Here is a 27,192-nt window from a genome sequence, read left to right as displayed (position 1 = left end):
TTTAGGAAAGTGCGAAGTAGAGGTCAGGTGAATTCGAGTAGTGTGGAGGCCCAGAGAAGTAAAGTTAGTTATCTGCACGGATAATGAGCTCTCGGCGGAAGAGTGGGGATCGCTTTGCGCATCGTACACTTATGGCAATAAACCAATAAATCACTTCTGCGCAGGTGAAGGTCAGGGCTCAATATCCTTGCCAATGATTATATTTCAACCGATAGTCTCAAGATATTCCTTCATGATTGGTTCCGATCAACTTTTTCTACTACCTCGTTGAGTACCCCTCCTAATTTCCCTCGCCTGCTTTCTACTTTATAAACATCAAAAGATATTTTTGCATTAAATTTTGGTGGTTTGTTCGTCTGTCTGTGCCTATCTTAGAAATGGCTGAATTTCAACTTTTCCTTATTATTAATGATATTCCTATTTTTGTTAATTTGTACACAGAAGAAGTTGGTGTTCCTTTGCTAAATAAATAAATAAATGATATCCTTTGATGAGAGCGACGTTGATTTACAGTTGATTGATTAGGATATTTTTTATTAAGTGGATTTTCAGACAGCTGCTTTTAATTTCAATTTAAGTCTCTGCTGTCAGACGCGTCCGAGAATCTGTTTCCAGCTTAACAAACACGCAGCTGGGCTGGATATTATTTATACTACATCTATGCACGCAGCAGACTTACATTACGGTGCGACAGGTTATCGTTGAATAGTGACGATATCACCTCTCATATTTTGTCTGTGTGTTCATTTTTTAATCAGTCAGTCAGTCAGCCTTGTGGTCAGCCTCATCATTTCATCAAACGACAAACAGTAAATTTTCAGCCAATCCATTACTTCATCCATCCATCCAGCATCTCTGTCGGCATTTTATAGTTTTTCAGTTCGTTTGTGTATATTTGTTGACATTGGTGCTTATTTTAACGACTATATCTACTTCTTTGGTGAAGACACTATAACGTTGGGATTGAATAGAAAGTATTTAAGGTGAGCATACGCTTCAGTATGGTGCTTTTCATCCTTGATACTTAAGCTTTTTCGGACCAAAAATTGTAACTATGTCATGAAAGATAGTGTCGGACTACCTAGCGCAAGTTGAATTTGCTATGAAAGTTTTTTTGTATTATTGAGACTAGTAACCTATATCGCTCATGCATGTCTGGCGTTTGAATTATTTGCGATGTGCTAGAGAATATTATGGAAAGTCAAAATTCGGTCAGTGGGTCGTCTTAGGGAATTATCGTTTTTTATATTATTTTTAACATGTGTAGCACACAGTAGCTAAGTGAACTGAAGTCCTACTAATCAGTTTGGAGCAGGTTTAATCAATTATCTGTGTTTTTTAAAGGATTATTTTGCTTATAAACTTAAGTTTCATTACTAACCATACTATGGAACAGAAGGTAAATAGGCAATTAAGTGATTTTAGTAAAGCCAAAATTTAAAAACATCTGTTGAGAGACTTTCTTGTGTGAGTAAATATTTACTGCTTTCATAACTCAATGCTCAACATTATTTACTGCACAACTTCAATATCAGCATTTATGGTATTTTATTTTGATCTTAGAAAATTAAAAAAATAATGTATTTTGTGCTTGTCAACAAATGGACCTGTATTGGCTTGTACGCAGCCCAGTATTCTATCTATTTGTTGTTTTTCTTGCTAAAGATAGGAATTTGTCATTACTTGTATAGGGCTAATGTCAACAGTGTATGTACAGCAAGCAAATGAATGGATAGAATATTGGGAATGGTTGTAATTCTAGTGATGTGATTTGCAAATGATTTAGTTATTTACTGCCTTGTTGGTCTAGCGGACGCTAGCACGGCTGCTGTGCTCGAGGCCTCTGGGTTTGATTCCCAAGTCAGGCCAAAATCGTTTTGTGGGTTTTCTTAAAACTTTCACAAAGCCGCCCCTAGTCTGGAAGTTGGTGATTGATTCACCCGTGCATCGGAGAGCACGTAAATGTTGGTCCTGCACCTGATCTCTTTCCGGTTGTGTCAGTTTGCCATCCTATTGGGTTATGAGAGTGAAGGAATAGGGAGTGCACCTGTGTCTGCGAAAATGCTTGTGCACTATAATATGTCCTGCGCAGCTGGCTGATCTCCTTAAATGAGAACAGCCGCCATGGCCAAAATCAACCGTGACGCATTGTTTTTTCTTTTTTTTTTGTTATTTGCACATTGTGTGATAATCCCACATTGAAAAATGTTCATTGTACTCTGCTCAGAATTGGAGGATGGCACGTGGGCAGCAAAAACTTCAATCACAAGCAAAAGCTGCAGAGAAACAGTCCAAACTAAAGAAACAGCAGGGCCACAGTGCCAATGACCAGAAGAAAGCTGCACAGAAAGCTCTTGTCCACGTGTGTGTTGTTTGTAAGGTAACTACCTACTTGCCTTTTTATTCCGTGCATGATTTTATTTTGTGCTTACTGTGTGTCCAAAAGCCAATAAGCGTTAAATATTGGGAAGGGATGGCAGTTTCATTGCAAAATTATTTGAGGGGTGATCTAAGAACAATGATAATATTTTGACAACTTGTCACATGGTCGGTTAACTAGAACCATGTGGGTGCTAACACTACTTCCCATAACAAACTTCAAAGCTATTCAGATGACACCTCAGGGACCTACCAATTTGACGTGCCTTCCGTGGACCACCTGCACCGAGCGTTGCCTTAACCTTATGATCAATCCATATGGCTGTTTCTAAGCCACAAAGTAAAAAACACTTTGAATAAGCTATATTATTGATAAGTTACTTGTAACTGACTTATTTACACAGGACTAACAATTGTAAACTTATATCTGTGAAAGCAATTGTAAATAAGTTGTTGGTGTGCCTTGTAAATAAATAAATAAAGTTTCATCAAAATCTCCTCAGTAATTTTAAGGTGAAAAAGTAACTAACATACTACCCGTGCCGATAAAGAATGGGATTAGAAATCGCGACAGCTGTATTTACCTCTCACTCATACACTATAGCACATGAGCGAGAGGTAAATACAGCTGTCGCGATTTCTAATCCCATTCTTTATTGGCACGGGTTGTACATTCTTTCAAACATAGTTTACTACCACTATGTACCTACTTTGTTTAATACTCAATGCTTTATTAGCATTCTGTGTTATACAGGTGGTTCATTTTAATAATCTAAACAAAATGGAATACAAGACAGCTTAAAGTTGGAGAATTATACAGTAGTTTATTGTGAGTGTGGATGTGTGTGCATTTTATATGAACGTTAAAAAAAAATGGTTTAATTTGTTAATGGAGTTTATAATAACCGTTTTTAAAAAAGGCATCCAAATGTATCACCATTATTATTATGTAAGTATTATTGTAGGATAAAAGTACCACAAATTACAAAATAAAACTTGTTTCAGGCGCAGATGCCAGACCCTAAGACCTACAAACAACATTTTGAAAACAAGCATCCCAAAAACGATCTTCCAGAAGACTTGAAAGCTATCTAACACTTGTGTAGATTTAACGTTTATTTAACTTTTAAGAATTGTAAAAATATCTTGGTATTGAAACTGCATTTGTTTATTTCATTATGTTTGAAGCTATGTTTTTTTATGAACTAAATGGAATGAGCACTTGAACAAATAATTTTTCTTTTGTACCGAACAATTTCAACAGAGCTTCAATAATGGGTCCAGAGCACAGAATAAAGGCCATTGAAGAACGCATACAGAAGCACAAGCACGATTTCAAACAGTTGGTTATGAAAGAGAATCGACAACAAACGCCATAGACGCTTACGGCCAGGCTAGAGAGGCTCGATTGTGCTAATTTTACGTAACGCCTTAAGTCCTTTTGAACATATTACATTACCTTTTTAGAAGAGTGAGAGATGAGACCAACTTTTTGAAATCGTGCAACTAACTAGTGTAACGTTTCATAAGAGCCCGCAAAGGCCGATTACTTTGAAATAGGCGATATTGATGAAATTTATTTCAATATCAATATTATCATAAATAACACACCAGATTAGCAATAATGAAAAACATATCATAAATAAATATCTAGGTAATGAAAAGAATATCAAAACCGTTCGAAATATATTGTATTATAATTCTAATCAATTAATTAAAAAGAAGGAACTCGACTGCGTCAAAAAAAGAAATAGAAAAACACCCTATCTAAGAGCACTTCACACATTTATTATTAGCCATATTCATGAACACTCATGTGTTGAATCGAAACTGCTATTGAATTTCCATACGGCCTCGGTGACGAACCATGTCGATCCGGAGGAGCGAGATACTCGCGTCTCTAGCACCTGCCGCGGTTGCGGTTTTACGATAGCAAATCTTAGACTGGTAAAAGTATTATGTACCTAAATTGAACAGGACGCAGGCCTCTGGAGGTCATTAGCCGTGACATAAATGTATAAAAATTATTCCGGTGCGACTGTTACATTTTTTCGTAGGTCTCGACGTGTCCGCAAGCGCAGGCTCGCGAGTACAAGTCGGCGTCCGCGTCGTACTGCTCGGCGCCGAACTCGTGCTCGTGCGCGGCGCGCGCGCCCGCGAACAGACTCGAGCGCACGTCCATGCGCAGCGCGCGCAGTCGCCGCGCCGTCGCCGTCTGCGTCGCCCGCGCCTTCGCCTCCGCCCGCCGCGCGCGCTCCGCCTCCAGCCCCGCCTCCGAGCCCCACGCCTCGCGAGCCCGCGCCGCCACCTGCGCGCGCACGTACAGGCGCATGTCGCCGCGCCGCGCGTGCGGGTTGCGCCGCCGCACGCAGCGCAGCGCCGGCGGCCGCAGGTCCAGGTCGCAGTCCTTCAGCAGATACGCGGTCTTGGCCTCGGTGCGCGTGATGAGCGCGTGTTCGCCCTCGTCGTCTCTGTGCCGACACGACGGTCAGTGAATCGGTGGCAGGGTTACGAGGGAGCGTTCGCGACGCCGAGTCCTACCGACCTGCACTCGTCGCACACGTTGTACCCGAACGTGTCGAATAAGTAGGACTGCGGGAAGAGGCGGTCGCAGTCGAGGCACCGCGGCTGCTCCGCCGGGTCCGCGATGGGCGCCGGCGGCGGTAGGGCGCGCGGCGGCTCGGGCTCGTCGGCGTCGGGCAGGAAGCCGCCGCCGCTGTCGGGCGCGGCGAGCCTGCGCGAGAGAGCGGGTGAGCGAGTGCGGGAGAGCGAGCGCGGGCGGGCGCCGGGAGTGCTCACGTGGTGGGGGGGCGCTGCACGAGGCGCGCGTCGCGCAGAGCTCGCGCCTTGAGGCGGTTGCGCTCGATGCGCGCGCGCTGCGCCGCCGACAGCTCGGCCTGTGCCGCCGACAGCTCTGCCTGTGCCGCGGCGGCGGCTGCTGCTTCCTCCTGTTCTGTATGGAGTAGTTCGTCCTTCGTGGTATCCGGCGCCATGACCTGAATGAATAGTATTATGCTACAATCTTAGCACATCCTTACAATAAGGACACTATGCTGCATCAATTTTTGTTGATTACAATAAGTAATATAATTGAAATTTATAAAGATAATACCAGTTCCAGATTTAGTTTTTTTTTTTAGGTTTTTATGTCGATGACAAGTTACATTCATCATCTTCCGAGCCTTTTTTCCCAAGTATGTTGGAATCAGCTTCCAGTCTAACCGGAATGTAGCCGAGTACCAGAGCTTTACATGGAGCGACTGCCCTATCTGACCCCCTCAACCCAATTATCCGGGCAACCCAATACCCCTTGGTTAGACTGGTGTCACATTTACTGGCTTCTGACTACCATTAATGACTGCCAAGAATGTTCAATGACAGCTGGGACCTACAGTTCAACGTGCCATCTGAAACACAGTCATTGGTGTCTAAGATGTACTTAGTACATACAAACTTAAAAAAATTGCATTGGTACTTGCCTGACCTGGAATCGAACTCGCACCCTCATACTCGAGAGGTTGGTTCCTTGCCCACTAGGCCACCAAGACTTTTTTCACAAAAAACACATGAAGTACAGGTATGAAATACACAAATATGTTACTCGAGAAGACTAGCTGATGGAGCCTCTAGGCAAACATAAAAATGTTTCATTTATTATATTTGACTTTTGACTATCCACCTGCCAAGAAAGGAGTTAGCAAACTTACAAAAACATTGCAAATAATGCTCTTTACAATACAACAGCACAAAGTTATTACAAAGTACCCTGTGGTTACACATTTAAAAAAGTAAATATTGTTACTATACCTTAGACATCAGACATCCATAAACACTATTAGCCCGACAGCTTAGAATAGGTAGGTAGTTATTTTGCCAACTACAATAATAATAGTTGTCACAATGGAATATTGGAAAAATTTGAGATGAGTAAGTATAAAATCATGATATTTTGAACTTGTGAATAGTAAGTAGGCACATAAAAGGCCTTTTTTCACCGGAGATGTGCTACGCTACGTTTATTGATGCGTTTGATATCCACTGGTGGAAACAGATTCTACAAAATACTATATATTAAGATCTGAGATATTAAGTATAATTATACTAAGCTTTTCCCTATATAGGTAGGTAGTTAGCTGTTATTATGGAAAGAGTTTTCAACAAGTTTTAACTTGCTTGATTTGAATTTGACCAGTGTGACAGGACTCATTTTTGGATGGAGGAATGAGTGTCGAGAGTGACATCAGGTGACATGTGACATGCATGACATACATATGACATTACTGACTAGTGTTTCCAGGGCCCTTGAGTCAAAAGTTACGTTTCTATTCCTAAATTATTATTCATTTATTTCATTACGTATTTTTGAGTCGGTGGTGGTAATGTAGCGGTAATGTAGCAATCCATCACTATTTTTACTATCTATACCCTATTCACCGAACCGTGAGCCAAAATATAAACGAAGAATGACACTTTTTCAAGATGGCGGGTATAACCCGGCCATAGTAGATGGCAAGATGGCCACCGATATCAGGCACAGGGTCTAAGGTACCGGTGGTTAGGGTCCCAGAGACAGAAACCTCCTCACAAAACGCGCCGTATCAAGGAGTAATGCCTTCTGAATCAGTCCCTTGATCCAGCCGCCCAACGAGAGCCTCCTGGGGCCCGATTCTCCTAATTATACTTAAGCGCCATACGATTTACGTTCGACTCGATTCGACTGAGATCCAATCCCGACTCGATTACGATTGAAGCGTATGTGGCATTCCGCTATTTTTCTTTGAAATAAACATTTTTATCCTTTTCTATCATTCAATAATGAATCGTTTTGTCTGCAAATGATTTACGATTGCAAAATGATTGTACAGCAAACTACCGTATAGACCAAAATTACCAAAATAGCAGACCAATCGCACACCAATCAAATGTCAATCGAATACGATTGGTCTTTTATTAGTAGCAGAATGACCGATATGGTTAAAACTGCTATTGCGATCATATTGCGATTCGTTTTCTATTCGATTTTGACATTATTAACTTAGGAGAATCGGGCCCCTGAGGTGTTGGTCGACGCTCTTGGCTATTAGAACATTGGCCGTAACGACAATCGGCACGATAACAGCCGTGTCGACATCCCACATGGCGACAACCTCGTGCGCTAAGTCAAGATACTTTATTTGTTTCTCTTTCTCAGCTTTCACGAGGTTCTCGTCATGCGGAACGGCGACTTCGATTATCATCGCGCGGCGCGCTAATCGATCTATCACCACTATATCAGGGGCCCGATTCTCCTAATTTTACTTAAGCAACATTCGATTGACGTTCGACTCGATTCGACTGCGATCCAATCCCGACTCGATTACGATTGAAACGTATGTGGCATTCCGCTATTTTTTCTTTGAAATAAACGTTTTTATCCTTTTCTGTGATTCAATAATGAATCATTTTGTCTGCAAATGATTTACGATTGCAAAATGATTGTACAGCAAACTACCGTATAGACCAAAATTACCAAAATAGCAGACCAATCGCACACCAATCAAATGTCAATCGAATACGATTGGTCTTTTATTAGTAGCAGAATGCACGATATGGTTAAAACTGCTATTGCGATCATATTGCGATTCGATTTCTATTCGATTTTGAAAATATTAAATTAGGAGAATCGGGCCCCAGGACTGCGCACTTATACTCAAAAAACGAGCCGACTGAAGCAGATAGTACGGAGATAGAACACGCTGATTATGATAGTATTTGTGAATAGTGACAAGTACTTAGCACTTAGCTACAACGGGCATTTCTAAACATGCATAGAAATCACGCTCGCTTCGCTCGCGCATCGCCATCCGACAGACAGTTATGTAAATATGGGTCACATTTTATGTAGGTAATTTTTGTTTTGAGTTATAAAATAATACTTCGCGCTCGCTCCGCTCGCGCATTCGTGTTTTTCCATTAAATATCTTAACAAAAGGAGAGAATAGGAACCTGCGACTGCGGTTAATAAATAAAAGATAGAATTGAAGCAAAAACTTTTTTTTGTACCCCCCTTGTCAAAGCTATAAATTCGTCCATGATGTCAATGACTAATTACCTTATCTTAAATATTTGCGATGACTCTCCCCGGAACGAGTGTGAGTTTTTTTGGCAGAAGAAGGACTACCAGTACTATCAACTGTAAGCTATCTCGAGACAAAATTCATCAAAAACGCGATAGGTAAAATATTACCTTGAGGCAAAGTTTACCTGCCCCGAAATCACGTGTGATTTTTTGACGTAAAAGATATCGAAACCAGAGTGGTGGCAAAAGAAGCGTCTCGGTGAGCGCTATTCAGTGATAAATGTAATAAACAAACTGTTGATTTGCATCCGCGCAAAATTTCAGGAGTTTGACATTAAATACGTAAATAATATAATCGATTGAAATTACGGTAGATGGGATAAAGCTAATATACACTGTGTTTTTGTTCTTGTAATTTCGTAGTGTTTCCATGCATCTTCTGTACTTCTGTATCTTGATCTTATGTACTCCCTTATGAAGTCCCTTATAAATACCCTTATGCACTCTCTTATTGTATACCCTATGTACTTCCATATGCACTCTCTCATGTTCTCCCTTTTGTACTCACTTATGTAGTCCCTTATATGTACTCCCTCACGTTCTCCTTCATATTCTCCCTTATGTACCGTTTTATGTATTCACTTATGAACTCCCTTATGTACTCCCTCATATTCTCCCTTATGTGTTATTGAGGTGAGGAGGGATGTAGCTGTCGCCACTTATTTATTTAAAGTACTTCGTGGCAAAATACATAGTCCGAGGATTTTAGAAATTATTCAGTTATGTGTCCCGGACGCGTACACGGCGCGGCGGCGGCGGCCGGCGCTGCTGGCGGTGCCGCGCGCGCGCACCAACCTCCTACAGTGCGCGCCCCTGACGCGTGCACTGCGCACGCTCAATGCTATGTCGGAATCGGGACAAATTGATATATTTAATTGTACTCTGAATGAATTCACAAGATTAGTGTACTGTACCTGCTCTAATATAATTAATGTTTAATTTTAAGTGTGTAGTTTAGATTAAGTATCTGTAAAATTGTCAATACACTATTGCATTAGGTTCTCCTGTAATGATAGTTGTATTTTGTGCTAAATAAATAAATAAATGTGACCTCCCAACTAGCACACTAGTGGAAATAGCAGCCTATTTTGCAACTGTTAGCTGTACAGTAGTGCTTTAGGGGTTCAGAAAGTATCTTTAAGTTCTACTATTGCTTCCGCAGCTGCTCATAGCTGTAAATATCACTAAGGGCAGCAGAAACTGAACCAAATGTCACCCTAGGTTTTACAAGAGATCATTCTACAACCCATGTGTCGCCTACATCTTTAAAAGAGAGTTCAAACAATTATGTTAAAGATTAAAGCTGCTAAAAAGTTTCTATTGCCGCTGATGTACGCGTTAGAACTGCACAAAGACTCTAATTGTAGACTTTTTAACGGAACTGTATAAAAGATATATTTATCACTTTTCTGCCACTAAAGGTTTCATTGCAGAAGTGATTTGTTCTTTTGCGCAGACTTAAGTAGGAATTTGATCCTCGGTTCTACTTATAGCCACATTAATACACAGTAATGTCTGACTCAACCCGAGTCAGACATTACTGAATACGAGTCGGGGGACCGCTCTAATTCATTAGCCCAACGTTAGAAGTAATTATACAAGGTTATAGGTAACACACTGGCAACCTCTCGGGACCGTATCACTAATATCATAAACTAAAACTTTTGTTCTACGACTTTTAATAATTCTCAGATTTTAGTTCATCAAAATTTTCACACAAAAATTAAAATATTTCAAGTGTACGCTCTAAAATTTACGAAGTCTGTGGGAAGCAAAAGAAAGCGCTAGTTAGGTAAACAGTAGTACAAAAGAACTGCCTCGTTGGTCTAGCTGTCGCAAGTGCGGCTGCTAAGCACGAGGTCTCGGGTTCGATTCCCGAGTCGGGCCGAAATCGCTTTGTGGGTTTTAGAAGACTTTCACAAAGCAGCCCGGAGCCTGGAAGCTGGTGATTGATACACCCGTGCATCGGAGAGCACGTAAATGTCGGTCCTGCGCCTGATCTCTCTCCGGTCGTGTCGGATTACCGTCCCATCGGGCTATGAGAGTTAAGGAATAGTGAGTGCACCTGTGTCTGCGCAAATGCTCGTGCACTATAATATGTCCTGCGTAGTTGGCTAATCTCCTTACATGAGAACAGCCGCCGTAGCCGATAATCGGCTAGGAGGACATCATCATCATCAGTACAAAAGACAGCGGCGGGGAGCGGGGCTCGGGCGGCGGCGGGGGAGCGTTTGAACTTGACCTATTTACGAGCGGCCGTCAGTCGTTTTTATGCGCCCGCGTCGCTTCATACGTGTTCTTGTAGCGAAATTCGGTTGTGCGAACGTAAATTATCTTTACAGTATGGCGTATCGATATTCAAATGTCGAGTACACGGAAATGGTGCGAATGCTTGCTAGGTGTGATGACAATGTTTCGGAAGCCTGTCGCCAATACGCCATACGATTCCCAAACATCCCTATACCTCGCTGAGTAGCAATGCTTGCCGCCACACAGCGGTTACGAGATTACGGGCAATTCTGGCATGCCATCAAGGATAGTGGTCGTCCACCGAGGCACACAGTACGTGAAGAAAACGATTTTTTTTTATTTGACTTGTTACCAATTCAAAAGTATGACTAGGTACGAGAATAGTGCCCGGGAGGCGTGGGTAGGTAAAAGATCTTGCATTCATTCTAAAAGTACAAACCCTCTACGCCAAACGAATTCATTGTAATGTGTGATAATCTCGACTCGTCCACACACTCTAAGGTCGACTAATCGCTCGACTGGTTTCGATCGGGCCATTAGTTGGTGAAGAAATGGTGGGGGCGTGCAAAGGACAATGCCAGGGTCTGGGCTCTAAGTTTGCCCAGCAGTGGAAGTAGTTCCAGCTGGTTCCATAGTGCACCCTGAACACGAAATCCAAATATTTTTGAAATCGGTCCCAGAGGTCCCGAAAACAACCGGTTCAAATGTTCTCCATAGATAGTCACTTTATGAAGCCCAAGCCATTTGCCCAGAAGTGGGAATGGTTAGAATAGGTTTTTTACTTCACTGTTTACACGAAGTCCAAATATTTTGGAAATCGGTCCCAGAGGTCCCGAGAAAAACCGGTTCTAATGTTAAACTTGAAAAGTCACTTTCTAAAGCCCAAGCCATTTGCCCAATAGTGGGAATGGTTAGAATAGGTTCTTTACTTCACTGTTAATACGAAATCCAAATATTTTGGAAATCGGTCCCAGAGGTCCCGAGATAAACCGATTCAAATGTTCTCCATAGATAGTCACTTAACAAAGCCTGAGCCATTTGCCCAGCAGTGAAAGTGGTCGAAATAGGTTCTTTACTGCACTGTTGACACGAAATCCAAATATTTTGGAAATCGGTCCTAGAGGTCCCGAGAAAAACCGGTTCAAATGTTAAACTTGAACAGTCACTTTATAAAGCCCAAGCCATTTGCCCAGTAGTGGGAATGGCTAGAATAGGTTCTTTACTTCACTGTTATCACGAAATCCAAATATTTTGAAAATCGGTCCCAGAGGCCCCGAGAAAAACCGGTTCTAATGTTAAACTTGAACAGTCACTTTATATAAAGCCCAAGCCATTTGCCCGGTAGTGAGAATGGTTAAAATAGGTTCTTTACTTCACTGTTAATACGAAATCCAAATATTTTGGAAATCGGTCCCAGAGGTCCCGAGAAAAACCGGTTCTAATGTTCAACTTGAACAGTCACTTTACAAAGCCGAAGCCATTTGCCCAGTAGTGGGAATGGTTAAAATAGGTTCTTTACTTCACTCAAGACGGAATCCAAATATTTTTGTAATCGGTCCCAGAGGTCCCGAGAAAAACCGGTTCTAATGTTAGCCAGCCATTGTTAGCAAGCCATTTTAAGTAGCCACAAACCTAACAACCTCTTTTCTTAACATTCAGATAGTTAGTGCTTTCACTGTTAACAGGATAAAAAAAAAGAAAAAAAAAACAGAAATAGACGTTTAAAGGAAAGGTAACTGTTGTTTCTCTTGCTTTTCAGTCTCTATCTACCACAATCAGTCCTAAGTTCGTGTAGCACCATGCAACTAATATCCGTAATGGCAATGGAAAAATCTTATCAAGACGAATAAAATAAGCTCGAACACGAGGTAGTAAATAGATGCCGTTGAGGAGTTCCCTCGTCTCGCTGTCGTCTCCATCGTCAGGTCTGGTCTTAACCTCCACTGTTTTTTGGTGTTGGAGACATATACCCGAATGACAAGTTTTTATTCGATATGCGCTAACAATTTTTCCGAGAGTTCCCTATTGTTTTAAGGTTTCTATCACCAGACCCTGAACCGAATAACAAAGGAACCATTTGGAAAGTAAATCCTTTCAAACAATAAAATGATTGTTTAAATCGGTTGGTAAACGACGGAGTTATGCACGTACTTACGTAAAAAGAATACAAACGAACTGAAAAACTCCTCCATTTTTTGAAGTCGGTAAAAAAAAAAATCTCGTTCAATACCTCGTATTTGTCGATTAATATTATAATGCATTTCAATTAAGGTAATAAAAGTGGAAAAGTTAAGAGTTCGTAAGCATATTTTTCGTAATATTGAATAAGAGTCAAACCAGTTTTTCTCAGGACTCCTGGGATAGATTTCGAAATATTTCGGTCTGGGACCTATTATAAGCCTATAATACACTATGCAGTTACTGTGGGCAACTCTTGAGCCCAACTTCCATACAAAGAATAGCATTGTCCTTTATCACTATAGCAAAATAGAGTTGAAATGTGTTAGATAGATCAATGAAATCTTGTAGGTTTGTTTTTGGCAAATGTATTATGTTTTATAAAAAGTCATAGAACAAAAGTTGTAGTTTATGATGTTAGTAATACAGTCCTGCAAGGTTGCTAGTGTGTTACCAATAACCCTGTATACTGCTACATTATATATGTGTTTTTTATACGATTGTTGTAATTAGTTAGTATCATTTGATTTATGTAGGTAAGTATTTTTGAAGGTAAAAAGCGGTCCCTCGACACGTCAAAATTTAGTTTAGCTGGCATGCTTTGGTACTTACGTAGTGTTAAAAGTTATTTTTTGCTTTTTATAGGGTTTTAGCGTTTTTAACTTTTTGTCACAATAATTGCGTAGGTATACTTTTTTTGGGTCGGGGTTTTTTTAAATTTATAATTTAATTTTATTTCGTGCTTTTTGAGGGAGCTCCTTAATTTTACCTTCTTTCATTTAATTTCTTTTATTTTAAGATAGGGTCGCTATATGCGATCTCGGCCAAAGGAAGCTGTTTAACAATCCTCATGACAAACTGGCTCTGGGAGAATTGGACAGATTGAGAAACAATAAAGATTAACCTTTGGTCATTCTAGATTTTCAGCAAAAATATAAATCGGTTTATCGGTTTAATTCCGGCATTCCAGGGTTTCATCCGCCACATTCAATTTCCAGCATCAGGTTCTCGTCAATTAGAAACATGAAGAGAACTCGCCAAGACAAATTCAACGAGCCCAAACTCGATGGGTTTACTAAAAGGCAGTTCAGGGTTACGTCTCCTATCTTCGTGCCCTAACTAACAGCAGACCAGCTCAGTGGTTCCAGAAGACATTAGTGTTTCAAATTTCAGATCCCACATATGCTTGCAAGTAAACTGAGCGTGTAACATTCCTATCACACCTAACAAACGAGCTGATGACCTTGAAGACCTGAACCGATTTCCACCAAACATAGCTAGAACACTCGACTGACATACCTTTTAAACAAAGAAAACCGCATTATAATCGGATCATCCGTTTGGGAGCTACGATGCCACATACACACACACAGACACGTCAAACTTATAACACCCTGTCGTTTTTGCGTCGGTTAAAAATTTTAACCCCCGACGCACGTAAAAATAAACCCACATATTGAAAAATATTCAATTACGTCAGTTTCTCAAAATTTATGTAAGAAGGGGTACGGGACCCAATAAATTTTGTGCTACTGTGATGTTGGGCTTGCCAACCTTCCGACAGGCAGGGTCCTTAGGTGTTGATGAGGGTAGACGTGTTAATAAAACAACAGAACTACATGTCTAGGTATAGTCAAGGCAACCAGTACCTACTAAGAAGTGCACACCTTTATTGAATATACTACGCTATTTATACAAAGGAAAAGCTACGTGCTTATCTTAACTAATTACTATCTTATTAAATATCTTATTCTGTACGAGGCATTCCTATCGTCTACTTATCTTAACATTATCAATACTAACTAATCACTACGTGATCATAGACCACACCACATCACCCTTCCAAAGGAAAAAAAAAATAATAAATGCATACTTTTTTTTTTCACCTTTTACAATATAACTTAGTCCTATTTTTATGCACTACTTTATCTACATTCGACTTATCCTTAATTACAACATTTGGTGATTCATCCTTGACAACCACAAACGGTCCGTCATATACACAATCTAATTTGGTACCCGTTTCATTTTTAATTAACACCAAATCACCTTCTTTATAAGTTATTGGATTTATATTTCTATCATAACACTCTTTCCTCAATATTTTACTAACTACTAAATTTAGTTTAGCATCAGCTTGAGCTCTTTGTAATCGATACTTAAATTCTAAAGGGTAATTATCAAAATTATACAATGGTTCAACACTTGCTCCTTGTAGATTACTTGGTAATCTGCATATCTTTCCGAAAACTAATTCATAAGGTGTATACTTGGTTACGGTATTAACTGTTGTATTATATGAAAAACACCAATCCAATCCAAGAACTCCATGATGTTGTACTGTTATTTGTTTGTATTCTCAAATATGCACCTAAAGTTTTATGAACGTTTTCTAACGATCCTATACTTTCGTGATGATACGCTGTTGATGTTGTTTTCCTGATTCCCAAGATACTACATAATTCTACCATAACTTTTGAAATAAATTCAGAACCCCTATCTGTCGCAATGCCTTCTGGTATTCCATATCTTAAAATAAAATTTTCTGCTAAAACTCTTGCTACTTCATTTGCCGACTTGTTTTTTAATGGATAGGCTTCAACGAACTTAGTAAGTTCACACTGCAACGTCAATATGTACACATTCCCATATTCGTCCCTATCAAAAGGTCCTACTACATCTAAATAAATCTTTTCAAAAGCTGATGATGCTGTGGTTGTTATGGTCATTGGTTCCCTAATATTTTTCTGATACTTCTGTTTCTGACATTTATCACATTTCCGCACATACTCTCCGATATCTTTTTCTATAGATGGCCAATAATAATACTTTTTTATATTGTTCACCATCCTACGTATTCCAGCATGTCCACTCGTGGGTAAAATATGAAAATCATTCATAACGATCTTTCTTTCATCTATATCTTCCACTCTTCGTACACCCGTTACTACACAAACTTTAAAATCTCCACATATCGATTTACTATTCTCTTTAAAATATTTTGCCAGTTTTTCTATCATCTCTTTGTTATAACAATTTTTTAAAATAACTACTTCTTTTATTCCATTTTCCACACAAAATGTGACTATGTCTTTCGACAACTCGTCTCGCGATGATGCCGATAAAGATTCATAGTTTATATAAATACTCGAGTTTTCTGGCATATACATTAAATTACGCGACTTTGCAAATTTTGGGTTGAGTCTATATGAATATCAGAGATAAATAAAAGTTCAGAACTCCCCTGGTAAATTATATTGTTCCAAGCAAGACACACAAAATGATTATACAAAAGTTAGGTTTTACAAAAGTTCCGGCCCGGCACACCGTTATACGAAGACTGGCTTATATGTATTCTAATTTAAGGAGGGAATAGCAATATGATACGACGCCCTACGCACACAGCCATGCACATGCATTTACATAGGTGTATACGTGAGTGTCCCTACAATCGTCTTACAATCATTCTTCTTGTTACGTAACAACTTTTCCCACTTATCTACACCTACCTGAAGTACTTCTATATCATTTCCTTGTTTTTTAAGAACTTCTACGATCCTAGGGTGATCAGTCCTATTAACCGCAGAGTCTGTCTTACGAATATCCGAGTTTTTTAACTGTTTGCACTGTGCTCTGGTCATTACAGATATAGTTTTTTCATGCATGCTCTTTAACTCTTCACTTGAAATAACTATTCTGGATAAAGCATCGGCTAATACATTTTCCTTCCCTTTCACATATTCGACCTCAAAGTCGTATTCTTCTAAACACAATCGAAATTTAGTCAACCTACTGGAAGGATCTGTCATGTTAAACAAATACAAAAGTGGTTTGTGATCAGTTTTTACAACGAACTTTCTCCCATATAAATATGGTCTAAAATACTTAACTGACCAAACTATAGCCAGCAATTCTTTCTCTATTATAGGATAGTTTAACTCACTCTTATTCAAAGATCTACTAGCATATGCAACAGGTTTTCCATTCCCATTGCACAAGACACTACCTATAGCAAAACCTGAACTGTCTGTCTGCAATATAAAAGTATTTTTATCAGAAAAATTTGGATAATCTAATACTGGAGGATTCATCAATGCTTGTTTTAATAATAAAAATGATTCCTCACATTGTTCGGTCCACTGAAACACCATATTCTTTTTACACAACTTAGTCATTGGAATAACTATTCTAGCAAAGTTAGGAATGAATTTCCTATAATAATTTGCAAATGCTACAAAACGCTTGACTTCCTCACTATTTGTTGGACGCGGATAATTTTTAATTACTATGACCTTTTCTGGATCTGGTGAAATACCTTCTGATGAAATTACGTGCCCTAAATAAAGTATTTGTTTTTTCAAAAATTCATACTTTGTTGGATTAAGTTTAAGATTTACTTCTCTTAGTCGAGAAAAAACTGACATAAGGTTCCGATTATGCTCTTCTAAATTCCTTCCGAACACTACAAGGTCATCTAAATATACCAGACATTTGTCATAATTCAATCCAGACATGGCTACAGTCATTAACCTGCTAAACGCACTTGGACTTATTTTTAATCCCATAGGTAACCTGCACATTTGATACTGACCTTTATCCGTAGTAAAAGCCGTATACTTCCGACTATCTTCATCTAAACTACACTGATAATACGATTGAGATAAATCACAATGACTAAAGTAAACAGCTCCTGACATCGAATCCAAGATTTCATTTATATTCGGTAATGGAAATTTATCGTCCTGAATTTTTTCATTCAACTGTCTGTAATCTATCACTACACGCCATTTTTTCTCACCACTACGATCCGCTTTTTTAGGAACTATCAATACAGGACTAGACCACTCACTAACTGATTCTTCAATAATACCATTCTCTAGCATCTCCTGTACCTGTCTATCAACTTCCTTTTTCTGCATATACGGTATCCTATACTGTTTCCTATAAACTGGAGTAACATTGTCTTTTAATCGTATCGACTGCTTATATACATTCGTGATAGCTAATTTATCTCCTGGAATATGGAAAATATCTGGATATTTCGCGCATATTTGCTCAACTGACAACCTCTCCTCGGACCTCAAATAGTCAAGTTTAAGTAAAGAAAATATTTTTTTTACACGCTCAACGTCCTTTTCAGGTTTTACAAAATTACAACAATCGAAATTACTTAATGGGAAAACTTCTACATTCGACATGCTACACATAACTTCCTCAGAGGTTGTATTTAAAATTCTAATGGGTATCATCCCATTCCTAGGCCTAGCCATCACACTAGCTAAAAAAACTCCTTTGCGTAATTCTTTCCTAATCACTACACAATCTTCTGCTCTATTAACAGGAAAATACCTTACTACTTCACAACGCGGAGGTATAGTTAATAAGAAATCATAGGTCCTTAGTGGCATCGAAACCAACTGTCTAGCATGATTTTTAAGAGTCAATCTGTTCGTCGAAAAATCTATAATACCTCCATACTTCTGCAAGAAATCCTGTCCCAATATGCCAACTGACTTACAAGGCAAATCATCAAATATATAAAACTTATGCACGAATGAACACTGTCTGTGTTCTAACTTTAAATGTACATAACCTATAGCTCGTAAACTACCTCCTACACCATTAATCACTAACTCATCCTTAACTATCTTACAGTTCAAAGCGTTATCCCTTAAAAAAATATTTTTTACGGCTGATATCGACGCACCCGTATCTATTAACCATTCGCTATGTATACTATTTATTACTAAATTAACCCAGTTAATACTATCGTAAGCTAAAATATGCTTAGACTCGAAAAAACTGCGTTTCATTCAACTGTCCACCTTTGCTACTTCGTGACATTGACAATGAATCATTATCGCTCCGCACGTGCGAAAAGTATGCTACACGCCTTCTACCTTGCTGAGTCTGCCGTCCTCGATAAGCATTATTGCTGCGACCGCGCATTCCACCGTTATGCCCCATGTTGACATTTTTGCGCGTACTCTGCGTGTACGAATTTCTTACAGAATGTCTCCTAACACTATCTCCACGACCTCTATTGAATGTAGAAAAACTACTCCTTGAGGGCCAGCGTTGGTACGTCATGACTTGTGACGATGAAGCACAATTCTCGTCCTCTGCTACCCTAATAGCATCTTTTAAGGATGTTAAATTCCGTGCCGTAATGATCGTACCAAGACGTTGATTACGAAGACCGTCTGCAAACTTCCTAATTGCATATTTTTCGTTAAATGGTTGTAATATTTTATAAGCTTCCGAATCTTCTCCCGCCTGAGAAATAGTCAAATCAGTCATCAGCCTTTCTATTTCTGCTCCAAAGTCTGCAATTGATTTATTATCTTGCCTAGTGCGTGTTAACTTAGCTTGTATTGCAACGTCAGATTTTACCGTAAGAAGATGTTTCTTCATATCTGCCAAAAGACTGTCTACCGACGCGTAAGTAGGTGACAACCGAATCCTAGCACCCTGGGTAAGCCGTGTAGTTAGCACAAACTTAATCAAAAGAACACTATCGGTCCCTTCTAACATAGAACTATATAATCCTATAGCATCAATTAAATCTTGAGTAATTTGTTCATCTCCATTCATTTTCGGTAGTAAGCTAACCGCCGTTTTCAACGAAAACTTTTCTGCCACCATTTTCTGTTCGTTACTGACCTCGCTCTCAAACTTAATAGTATTTTTGTACAAACTTTCTATGTTACTCACTAATTGCACTAATTCCTCTGAACATTTTTCTTTGCTCGTTCCTTCAATTATACATTTAAATTTACTATAAAGGGCTTTTGCTTCACTTATCTTTTTATCAAAGTTTTGTCCCTGTCGCCTACTGGGACCTAATTTAACAATAGCTTCTCTTAACAATTTTAACTGTAAAAATAACGTTGTTAACTCTACTTCCATTTGAACAAAACTTATTGTCTCTAATTCACAATAAACCACAACATTGTCACAACACTTAGTACATTTTTAAACACTTACTTCAGATCTTCCTGTCGCTCGTATGCTCCTTAGGCCGTCTGCACTACTTTTTGCATCTCCCTCTGTCGTATTTTCTCTTCAATCCAGTTCTGGTGACATCTTCTGTATAACCAAAATACCACGCCAATGATCAAAAGCGCAAAACAAGTGGCTATAAAAAACAGCACCGTGTTGGTCGTTGCTAATTGTTCCTTCGTCACCGTCGCGACATTTGATCCTCCTGCTGCCGTCTGGGCTACTATTACTTCTTCTTTGGACGTCGTGCTTCCCATGGCGTTTCGATATTGTCCAACCGCTCTCGCAGGGTCTCGCAGGGTCTGCTCGAATCACAAGATCCGTTCGAATGGCAGGGTCCGTTCAAATGGCAGGGTCCGTTCAAATGGCAGGGTCCGTTCAAATGGCAGGGTCCGTTCAAATGGCAGGGTCCGTTCAATTGGCAGGGTCCGTTCAAATGGCAGGGTCCGTTCAAATGGCAGGGTCCGTTCAAATGGCAGGGTCGCCATGTGATGTTGGGCTTGCCAACCTTCCGACAGGCAGGGTCCTTAGGTGTTGATGAGGGTAGACGTGTTAATAAAACAACAGAACTACATGTCTAGGTATAGTCAAGGCAACCAGTACCAACTAAGAAGTGCACACCTTTATTGAATATACTACGCTATTTATACAAAGGAAAAGCTACGTGCTTATCTTAACTAATTACTATCTTATTAAATATCTTATTCTGTACGAGGCATTCCTATCGTCTACTTATCTTAACATTATCAATACTAACTAATCACTACGTGATCATAGACCACACCACACTACTAAGGAGCTGCTCCTCACTGATATGGTCATCAGCCAACAGGTTCAACGATCCCAATAGAATTTGTCGACATGTTGGATAGACTATTAGAAGGCCTACGACTCGGTCCCCCATACATGGCTTAAGAGGGTACTAGAGTTGTATAAAATAAATACAACTCTACGCGCCTTTCTAGCGTCATGTATGCAGCAATGGAGAACGGTTCGTCACTATCCAGGATGTAGACAAATTGAAGGGACCTGGTCGGGACTGGGCTATCCTTTGCGGAGAGGGGGTCAGGTTATATCCCATTTGCTTTATATGGATGATTTGAAACTGTTTGCCACCACAGAATTGCAGCTGATTAAGCTACTGAAGATCACTGATTTCAGTAGTTGCATCAGGTAATAAAAAAAGGATTGAATTCGGTGTGGACAAATGTGCAGTCATGCATGCTAAGCGAGCGAAAAATTAGGTTAGGTTAGGTTTTTTTTTTTTGGGAGGGGGAAATCCTCATGGACTTCCTTCGCCTGGGGAGAGGCGGAGGGGTATGCCGGACTCTTACCGGCTAAAACCCCCTTGTGGCCTCCTTGCACGTGTGCGTGGGTTACACACTAGTGTTAGCCCTCGCACGGGCCTCGTCTCTTGCACAGGGTAGTGAGGTGTTCGCCTACCCCGTGCATCGCCTCAGGGGCACGCGCCGATACACGCGTGTGCCACTGCCTCGGGTCCACTGAGTATGGGCGGGAACTTCCCCAAGTCCCTCGCCCTTGAACCCATTCATGGGGGGCGGAAGAGGGCGTTGTCCGCCCTTCTCCTGCACCCGGTGCGCCTTCTGCGACCGGGGAAGAGAGTCAAAATCTCCCTCTCCCGTTCCGCAGATTCCTTCTGCGACATCACTTCCTCGCAAAAAGAAACCACCGCGTCCCACGACTCTGCATTGCCGACCATTCTCCGCACCACAGCCGGCAGCGACAGATCGTCTCTGATTTCGTTTGTGAGGACACGGCGCTGCTCCTCCCAAGCTACACACTCAGCGAGCGTGTGTTGCGCCGTGTCCTCCCCGCAATGGAAGCAGTGGTGACAGTTTACACCGAGCGTCTGGCTCCCTGTCTAAGCGACACAGGAACTTGCCGAAGCACCCATACCCCGACAGTACCTGCGTCACCCTGAATCATTCAGGGTCAGCTCCCTGTCATTCAGGCTGAATGACAGGGAGCGATGTGCCCTCTCCCGAGCCAGTCGTCGAGTACAGGCCGGATCGCCTCGACAGTAGCAGGGCCGGTGGTAGAGCGCATCAGCCTTTGCCACCATTCCGCCACTAGGACTCGACGGAGCTCCTCTCGGCGCAGCTCGATCTCCCGCTGCACCGGCCTCGAGCCCCGTACCCGTTCTTCCTCGCGCCATCGGTATAATAACGCGAGCACTTTCGCCTCTAGGTCTCAGGGCGGGGATCCGGCCAGGACACAAACCGCCTCGTAGGAAATCGTGTGGTACCCTCGGATGACTCTGACGGCAATCGCCCTCTGCGGTTTGCGCAAGATGGCGAGCGTGCCGGCCGTCATGTCCATCGCCCACACGGGGGCCCCATATAGGGCCATGGACCGCACGATTCCCACGTAGGAGGAACTCGATGGTATTTGAGAGCCTCCCGAATGCAACTCCAGGGAAGGGTGTTAAATGCGTTGGAGATGTCTAAAGACACCGCCAGCACCACCCCACCCCGGGACACCGTCTCCTCCGCCAGGAACCTCACGCGCATGATGGCGTCTATGGTGGAGCGCCCCCGACGAAAACCGAATTGATTGTCGTCCAGATCCAGCCCCTCTCTGCACAAGTGGCTGACGAGGCGATCTGCTATGATGCGCTCAAAGAGTTTTCCCGCCTCGTCGAGCAGCACTATGGGCCGATACGCGGACGGCGAGTCCGCGGGGCGCCCCTCCTTCCTGAGCAGCACCAGCCTCCCCTCCTTCCACATATTGGGAAACTGACCCTGCTCGAGACAAGCCGTGAAGAGCCCCCTCAGCTGGGGCTCCAGCTCCTTCAGGGCCGGGACGAGAGCTCGACCAGGAACTCCGTCGGGTCCCGGTGCTGTGTTCTTAGCCCGGAGTCGCGACACGGCCGCCCTCGTCTCTGTTTGCGTCTCCTCGGAAACATCGGTGTTCTCCTCTTCTGAAAAACCTGTGGCTGGGGGCGATGCCATCGCTGGGGGAACGTGTTCCGCTCTCTCAGGGAAGAGGGCCGATACCACCGCCTCTAGCAACTGGGGTTGCATACTTTGTACCAGTGGAGGCGCCCAGGGCCGTTGCTTGCCGCGTACCCATCAGGAGGGGCGCCCCCACGGGTCCCGGACTAGGGACCCCAGCTCCTCCCTGGCACGCGACTTAGAGTCGCCGATGGCCAGCCACAGAGTCTCCTTGGACGCGCGGTACACCTCATGCAGCGCGTCTTCCTCGACGGGATTCCTTCGATGTCGTCTTCGGTATCGCGTGTACTCGCGGCGAGCCGCAACGCACTCGATACGTAGCCGCGCGATTTCGTCAGTCCACCAGTAATCCTGTCGCCTTGGGGACTGTTGGTGGGCACGGGGCATGGAAGCATCGCAGATCTGCGTCATCGCCCCGCGAAACCGCAGCGCCACCCCGTCGGCGTCGATGGGGCCGTCCATCGAATCCCAAATCCAGGACTGGACTAAAGCAGCTTCCTCGAGTAGTTCCTTGTCAATGCGCTTAAGCACGGTTAGGTTAGGTTAGGTTAGGTTCCTGTAGGCGGTTGTACGTGGGAATCGTGCGGTCCATGGCCCTATATGGGGCCCCTGTGTGGGCGATGGACCTGGCGGCCAGCACTCTAGCCATTCTGCGCAGACCGCAGAGGGCGATGGCCGTCAGAGTCGTCCGCGGGTATCGCACGATTTCCTACGAGGCGGCTTGCGTCCTGGCCGGATCCCCGCCCTGGGACCTAGAGGCTAAAGTACTCGCGTCGCTGTATCGGTGGCGCGAGGAAGAGCGGGCACGGGACTCGAGGCCGGTGCAGCGGCAGATAGCGCAGCGCCGAGCAGAGCTCCGTCAGGTCTTGGTGGCGGAATGGCGGCAGAGGCTTCTGCGCCCTACCGCCGGCCTCGCCACCGTCGAGGCGATCCGGCCAGTGCTCGACGACTGGCTCGGGAGAAGGCACGGCTCCCTGTCGTTCAGGGTGACGCAGGTGCTGTCGGGGCACGGCTGCTTCGGCAAGTACCTGTGTCGCATAGGCAGGGAGCCGGACGCTCGGTGCCACCACTGCGTCCATGGCGGGGAGGACACGGCGCAACACACGTTCGTTCAGTGTGTTGCTTGGGAGGAGCAGCGCCGTGTCCTCACAAATGAAGTAGGAGGCGATCTGTCGCTGCCGGCCGTGGTACGGAAGATGGTCGGCAGCGCAGAGTCGTGGGACGCAGTGGTGTCCTTCTGCGAGGACGTGATGTCGCAGAAGGAAGCTGCGGAACGGGAGAGGGAGATTTCAACTGCCGATCCCGCCCGCAGCAGGCGCTCCGGGCGCCGGAGGAGGGCAGACAACGCCCTCTTCCGCCCCCCATGAACGGGTCCAGGGGCGAAGGACTTGGGGAAGTCCCCGCCCCCTATTCAACGGACCCGAGGCGGAGGCGCGCGCGGGTGTCGACGCGCGCCTCTGAGGCGTTGCACGGGGGAGTTTAACACCTCACTCCCCCGTGCCCGAGGCGAGGCCCGCAAGGCGGGCCAGCACCAGTGCGGGGCTGCGGAAGAATTTGGATTCCCGCGGCCCCGCGCCCACGTGTAAGGAGGACACAGGGGGGTTTTAGCCGGTAAGAGTCCGGCACACCCCTCCGCCTCTCCCCAGGCGGAGGAAGTCCATGAGGATTTCCCCCCGAGAAAAAAAAAAAAAAAAAAAAAGGTTAGGTTGGGGTGCCTGTCAGAAAACCTCCCCGTGTGCTCGGCAACTGCTGGTCCCTGTGGACACGTCCTAAGGGAAGAGCAGTCACCGGGCCGGTGCACCCTGGGCACGGACAATAATCTCTTCGCGGGGGGTGGGATAGAGGAGATTGCTGTCCGTGGCTAATTTCGACAGGAGCGGAGGAGTCGCTCCCGAGGGCTCCCTATCTGCACTCTGCAGCAGCAGAGTGCACGACTAGGGAGCGAGGTGGGGTAGATCGCGGGCCGTTGTACAGTCCGCGGTCTACGGGTCTCCGCGGCGTGCTCGTCGTGGTGACCGAGGTGGGGAAGGCCGCAGGTTGCTCCTCAACCTGCGGTATTGGGGCATCCGTGGCGAGGTGCTGAGCCACGGTGCCAAGTAGGTTAAGTTAGTTTTAAGTTAGCCGTAAGTTAAAAAAAAAAAAAAAAAAAAAAAAAAAAAAAAAAAAAAAAAAAAAAAAAAAAAAAAACCAAAGAGAAAATTACAAAATAACAAAAAATACAAAAATATATTAGGTTTAGTCTTAGGTTAGTGTCCTAGTTGTAGATACCGAGCAGCGGGCGGTGTATCCTGCACCGGAGGCATCCGCTGGCCTCGGGGGGACTAAATACCCTCCCAAAAAGAGTGGCCGCATCGCCTTGGGGAAGCGATGTGTGTACCACCCATATCGTAAATGGAAATGTCAGATATAGAGTGTGTCTTGTCTTGCGATCCGGCTGACGCCCGGCGCTCGCAGGTATCCGGGCCTGCGAGTGTTAAATTGGTTACCGAAGGACGCGCAGGGGTAGGCGACCAGGCCCCTGTAGCGGATGTGGCTACTGGAAGCACCGATTCTATGTCATGTGACCCGGCTGACAACCGGCGCTCACAGGTATCCGGGCCTGTGAGTGTGAAATTGGCGACCGACGGACGCGCAGGGGTAGGCGACCAGGCCCCTGCTGCTGATAGTGCTACTGGAAGCACCAATCTTGGCACGGTCTTGAGCCAGGGGGGCTGCAGACCGTGCAGTGTGGTCCTGTCCGACGGGGAGTCGCGCGGAACTGCCTCCAGATTTTGGAGGAAGCGTCCGCGCGATGAAGTCTCGGACCGAGATGGGTCGATAGGCCTATCCTCAAGCGAGGAGGACCTATCGGCCCCAAAAGTGCCGACAGCTCGGCGGGGCCGAAAACCGGCACCAACAGGAGGGGGGGCCTCTTTGCGGCCGCCGAGGGATTCGCGGGGGCGGTTTCTGCGCTCCGCTACTCCGGCGGCCAGCGAAGAGAGTGATGTTGGGGTCAGGAGCGAGGACCCTGGCGGCGTGAGCTGTGTTTCCCTAGGAAGCACGAAAGCAGAGCTCAACGCCGCCAAAAGAGAGCAGCGGAGGGCGGTCGCGGTCGATGAGGTGACAGAGATGGCCCGACGCGCCCGCGAGCGACGTGCCGCTTTGGCGGCTTCAGGGGAGATGTCGGCGGTGGCGTTAAGCCAACAAGTGTTGGGCGGCGTGGATGTCGTCCTGAAGGTTGCCACGCAGTCCGGCAACCTGAAGGGCACATTCACCCGCGCCCTCAAGGAGGCAGCCGCCGACATCAAGGAGGCGGTTGGAGACCTCCTCAACCGAACGGCCTCAGACGAGGTCACTAAGTTGCAGGAGGAGAACAGCCGCCTCCGAAGAGATCTGGAGGATCTCCGGCGGCAAGTGGCTGCGCTGAGCGAGCAGCAGCAGCCACAATCTGCCGCCGTCGCCACTCCGCCCATGGCGACTCCCACTCCCGCACCGGGACCGACAAGCGCGCACACCGACGATGAGGTCGAGCGCATTGTTCGGCTCTGCATGCTCCAGTGCGGGAGCATGATGAACGCTCGCATCGAGGCCATCTCTCGGCGCCTTCCGCAGGAGCCAATCCTCCGGCCGACATTAGCGGCGGACAAACGGAGGACGGAGGAGCCGCCGAGACCTGCGCCTCAAAAGGGGAAGCCCGCGGAGGGTGTTGAAAAGCCCGTGGAGGGAACCCCGTCGAGTGTTCAGCCCACGACTGCCGGGTCCAAGGGTGAGACCTGGGCGAAAGTCGTGGGCCGCAAGAAGGCCCGCAAAGCCGCCAAAAAGGCCGCGGCACCAGCAGCAGCGCGCGCCGCAGTTGCGCAGCCTGCGCGACGGACTGCCAAAAAGACCGGCGGTCGCAATGCGCCGGCGATACGTGCGCCTCGTTCTGAGGCTGTTACGCTAACGCTCCAGCCCGGAGCTGCGGAGCGCGGCGTTACGTACCAGTCGGTGATTGCCGAGGCCAAGGCCAAGATAAAATTGGCAGATCTTGGCCTCCAGTCCGTCACCCTCAGGCAGGCTGCCACGGGTGCGCGGCTGTTTGAGGTGGCTGGTGCTGCGAGCGACAGCGTCGAGAAGGCGGACGCTCTGGCCGCCAAAATGAAGGAGGTCCTCAACCCAGAGGACGTCCGGGTCTCCAGGCCAATGAAAACCGCAGAAGTGCGGATTGCTGGCCTGGACGACTCCGTGACCTCTGAGGAGGTGGCGGCGGCCGTTGCTCGTGGCGGAGAGTGTCCGCCGGACAAGGTGCGGGCCGGCGACATACGCGTTGAC

General features: G+C 44.7%; 2 protein-coding genes and 1 long non-coding RNA gene across 7 annotated transcripts; 2 read left to right on the top strand and 1 right to left on the bottom strand.

Moving 5' to 3' along the window:
* Nucleotides 1-761: 761 nt before the first annotated feature.
* On the top strand, nt 762-3,606 carry LOC124633337 (zinc finger protein 706-like). Its single transcript, XM_047168528.1, has 3 exons — nt 762-983; nt 2,228-2,380; nt 3,385-3,606. The coding sequence occupies exons 2-3, from the start codon at nt 2,237-2,239 to the stop codon at nt 3,472-3,474; spliced, it is 234 nt and encodes a 77-aa protein (XP_047024484.1). The 5' UTR covers nt 762-983; nt 2,228-2,236; the 3' UTR covers nt 3,475-3,606.
* LOC124633312 (DNA repair protein complementing XP-A cells homolog) lies at nt 3,257-20,715 on the bottom strand. 4 transcript variants are annotated; one of them, XM_047168509.1, is made up of 4 exons: nt 19,913-20,715; nt 5,179-5,375; nt 4,925-5,113; nt 3,257-4,850 (listed from the first exon to the last, which is right to left on the bottom strand). In XM_047168509.1, exons 2-4 carry the CDS (start codon nt 5,370-5,372, stop codon nt 4,421-4,423), a joined length of 813 nt encoding a protein of 270 aa, XP_047024465.1. In that variant the 5' UTR covers nt 5,373-5,375; nt 19,913-20,715; the 3' UTR covers nt 3,257-4,420. The 4 variants fall into 4 exon arrangements, with proteins under 4 accessions (XP_047024465.1, XP_047024459.1, XP_047024449.1 ...); XM_047168503.1 differs by lacking the exon at nt 19,913-20,715 and adding an exon at nt 6,182-6,896 and having other exon boundaries at nt 5,179-5,377; XM_047168493.1 differs by lacking the exon at nt 19,913-20,715 and adding an exon at nt 6,187-6,884.
* Nucleotides 20,716-21,161: 446 nt separating this feature from the next.
* LOC124631328 lies at nt 21,162-24,988 on the top strand. Of its 2 annotated transcripts, none has more exons than XR_006984499.1 (2): nt 21,162-21,181; nt 24,603-24,988. It is a non-coding gene; the product is annotated as an uncharacterized LOC124631328 (long non-coding RNA). The 2 variants fall into 2 exon arrangements; XR_006984498.1 differs by lacking the exon at nt 21,162-21,181 and adding an exon at nt 23,433-23,449.
* Nucleotides 24,989-27,192: the final 2,204 nt, after the last annotated feature.

Source organism: Helicoverpa zea, chromosome 1, assembly GCF_022581195.2.
Source record: "Helicoverpa zea isolate HzStark_Cry1AcR chromosome 1, ilHelZeax1.1, whole genome shotgun sequence".
Taxonomy (NCBI): Eukaryota; Metazoa; Arthropoda; class Insecta; order Lepidoptera; family Noctuidae; genus Helicoverpa; species Helicoverpa zea.
The sequence above is the reverse complement of the archived record's forward strand: the minus strand, read 5'-3'. Positions and strand labels throughout refer to the sequence as shown.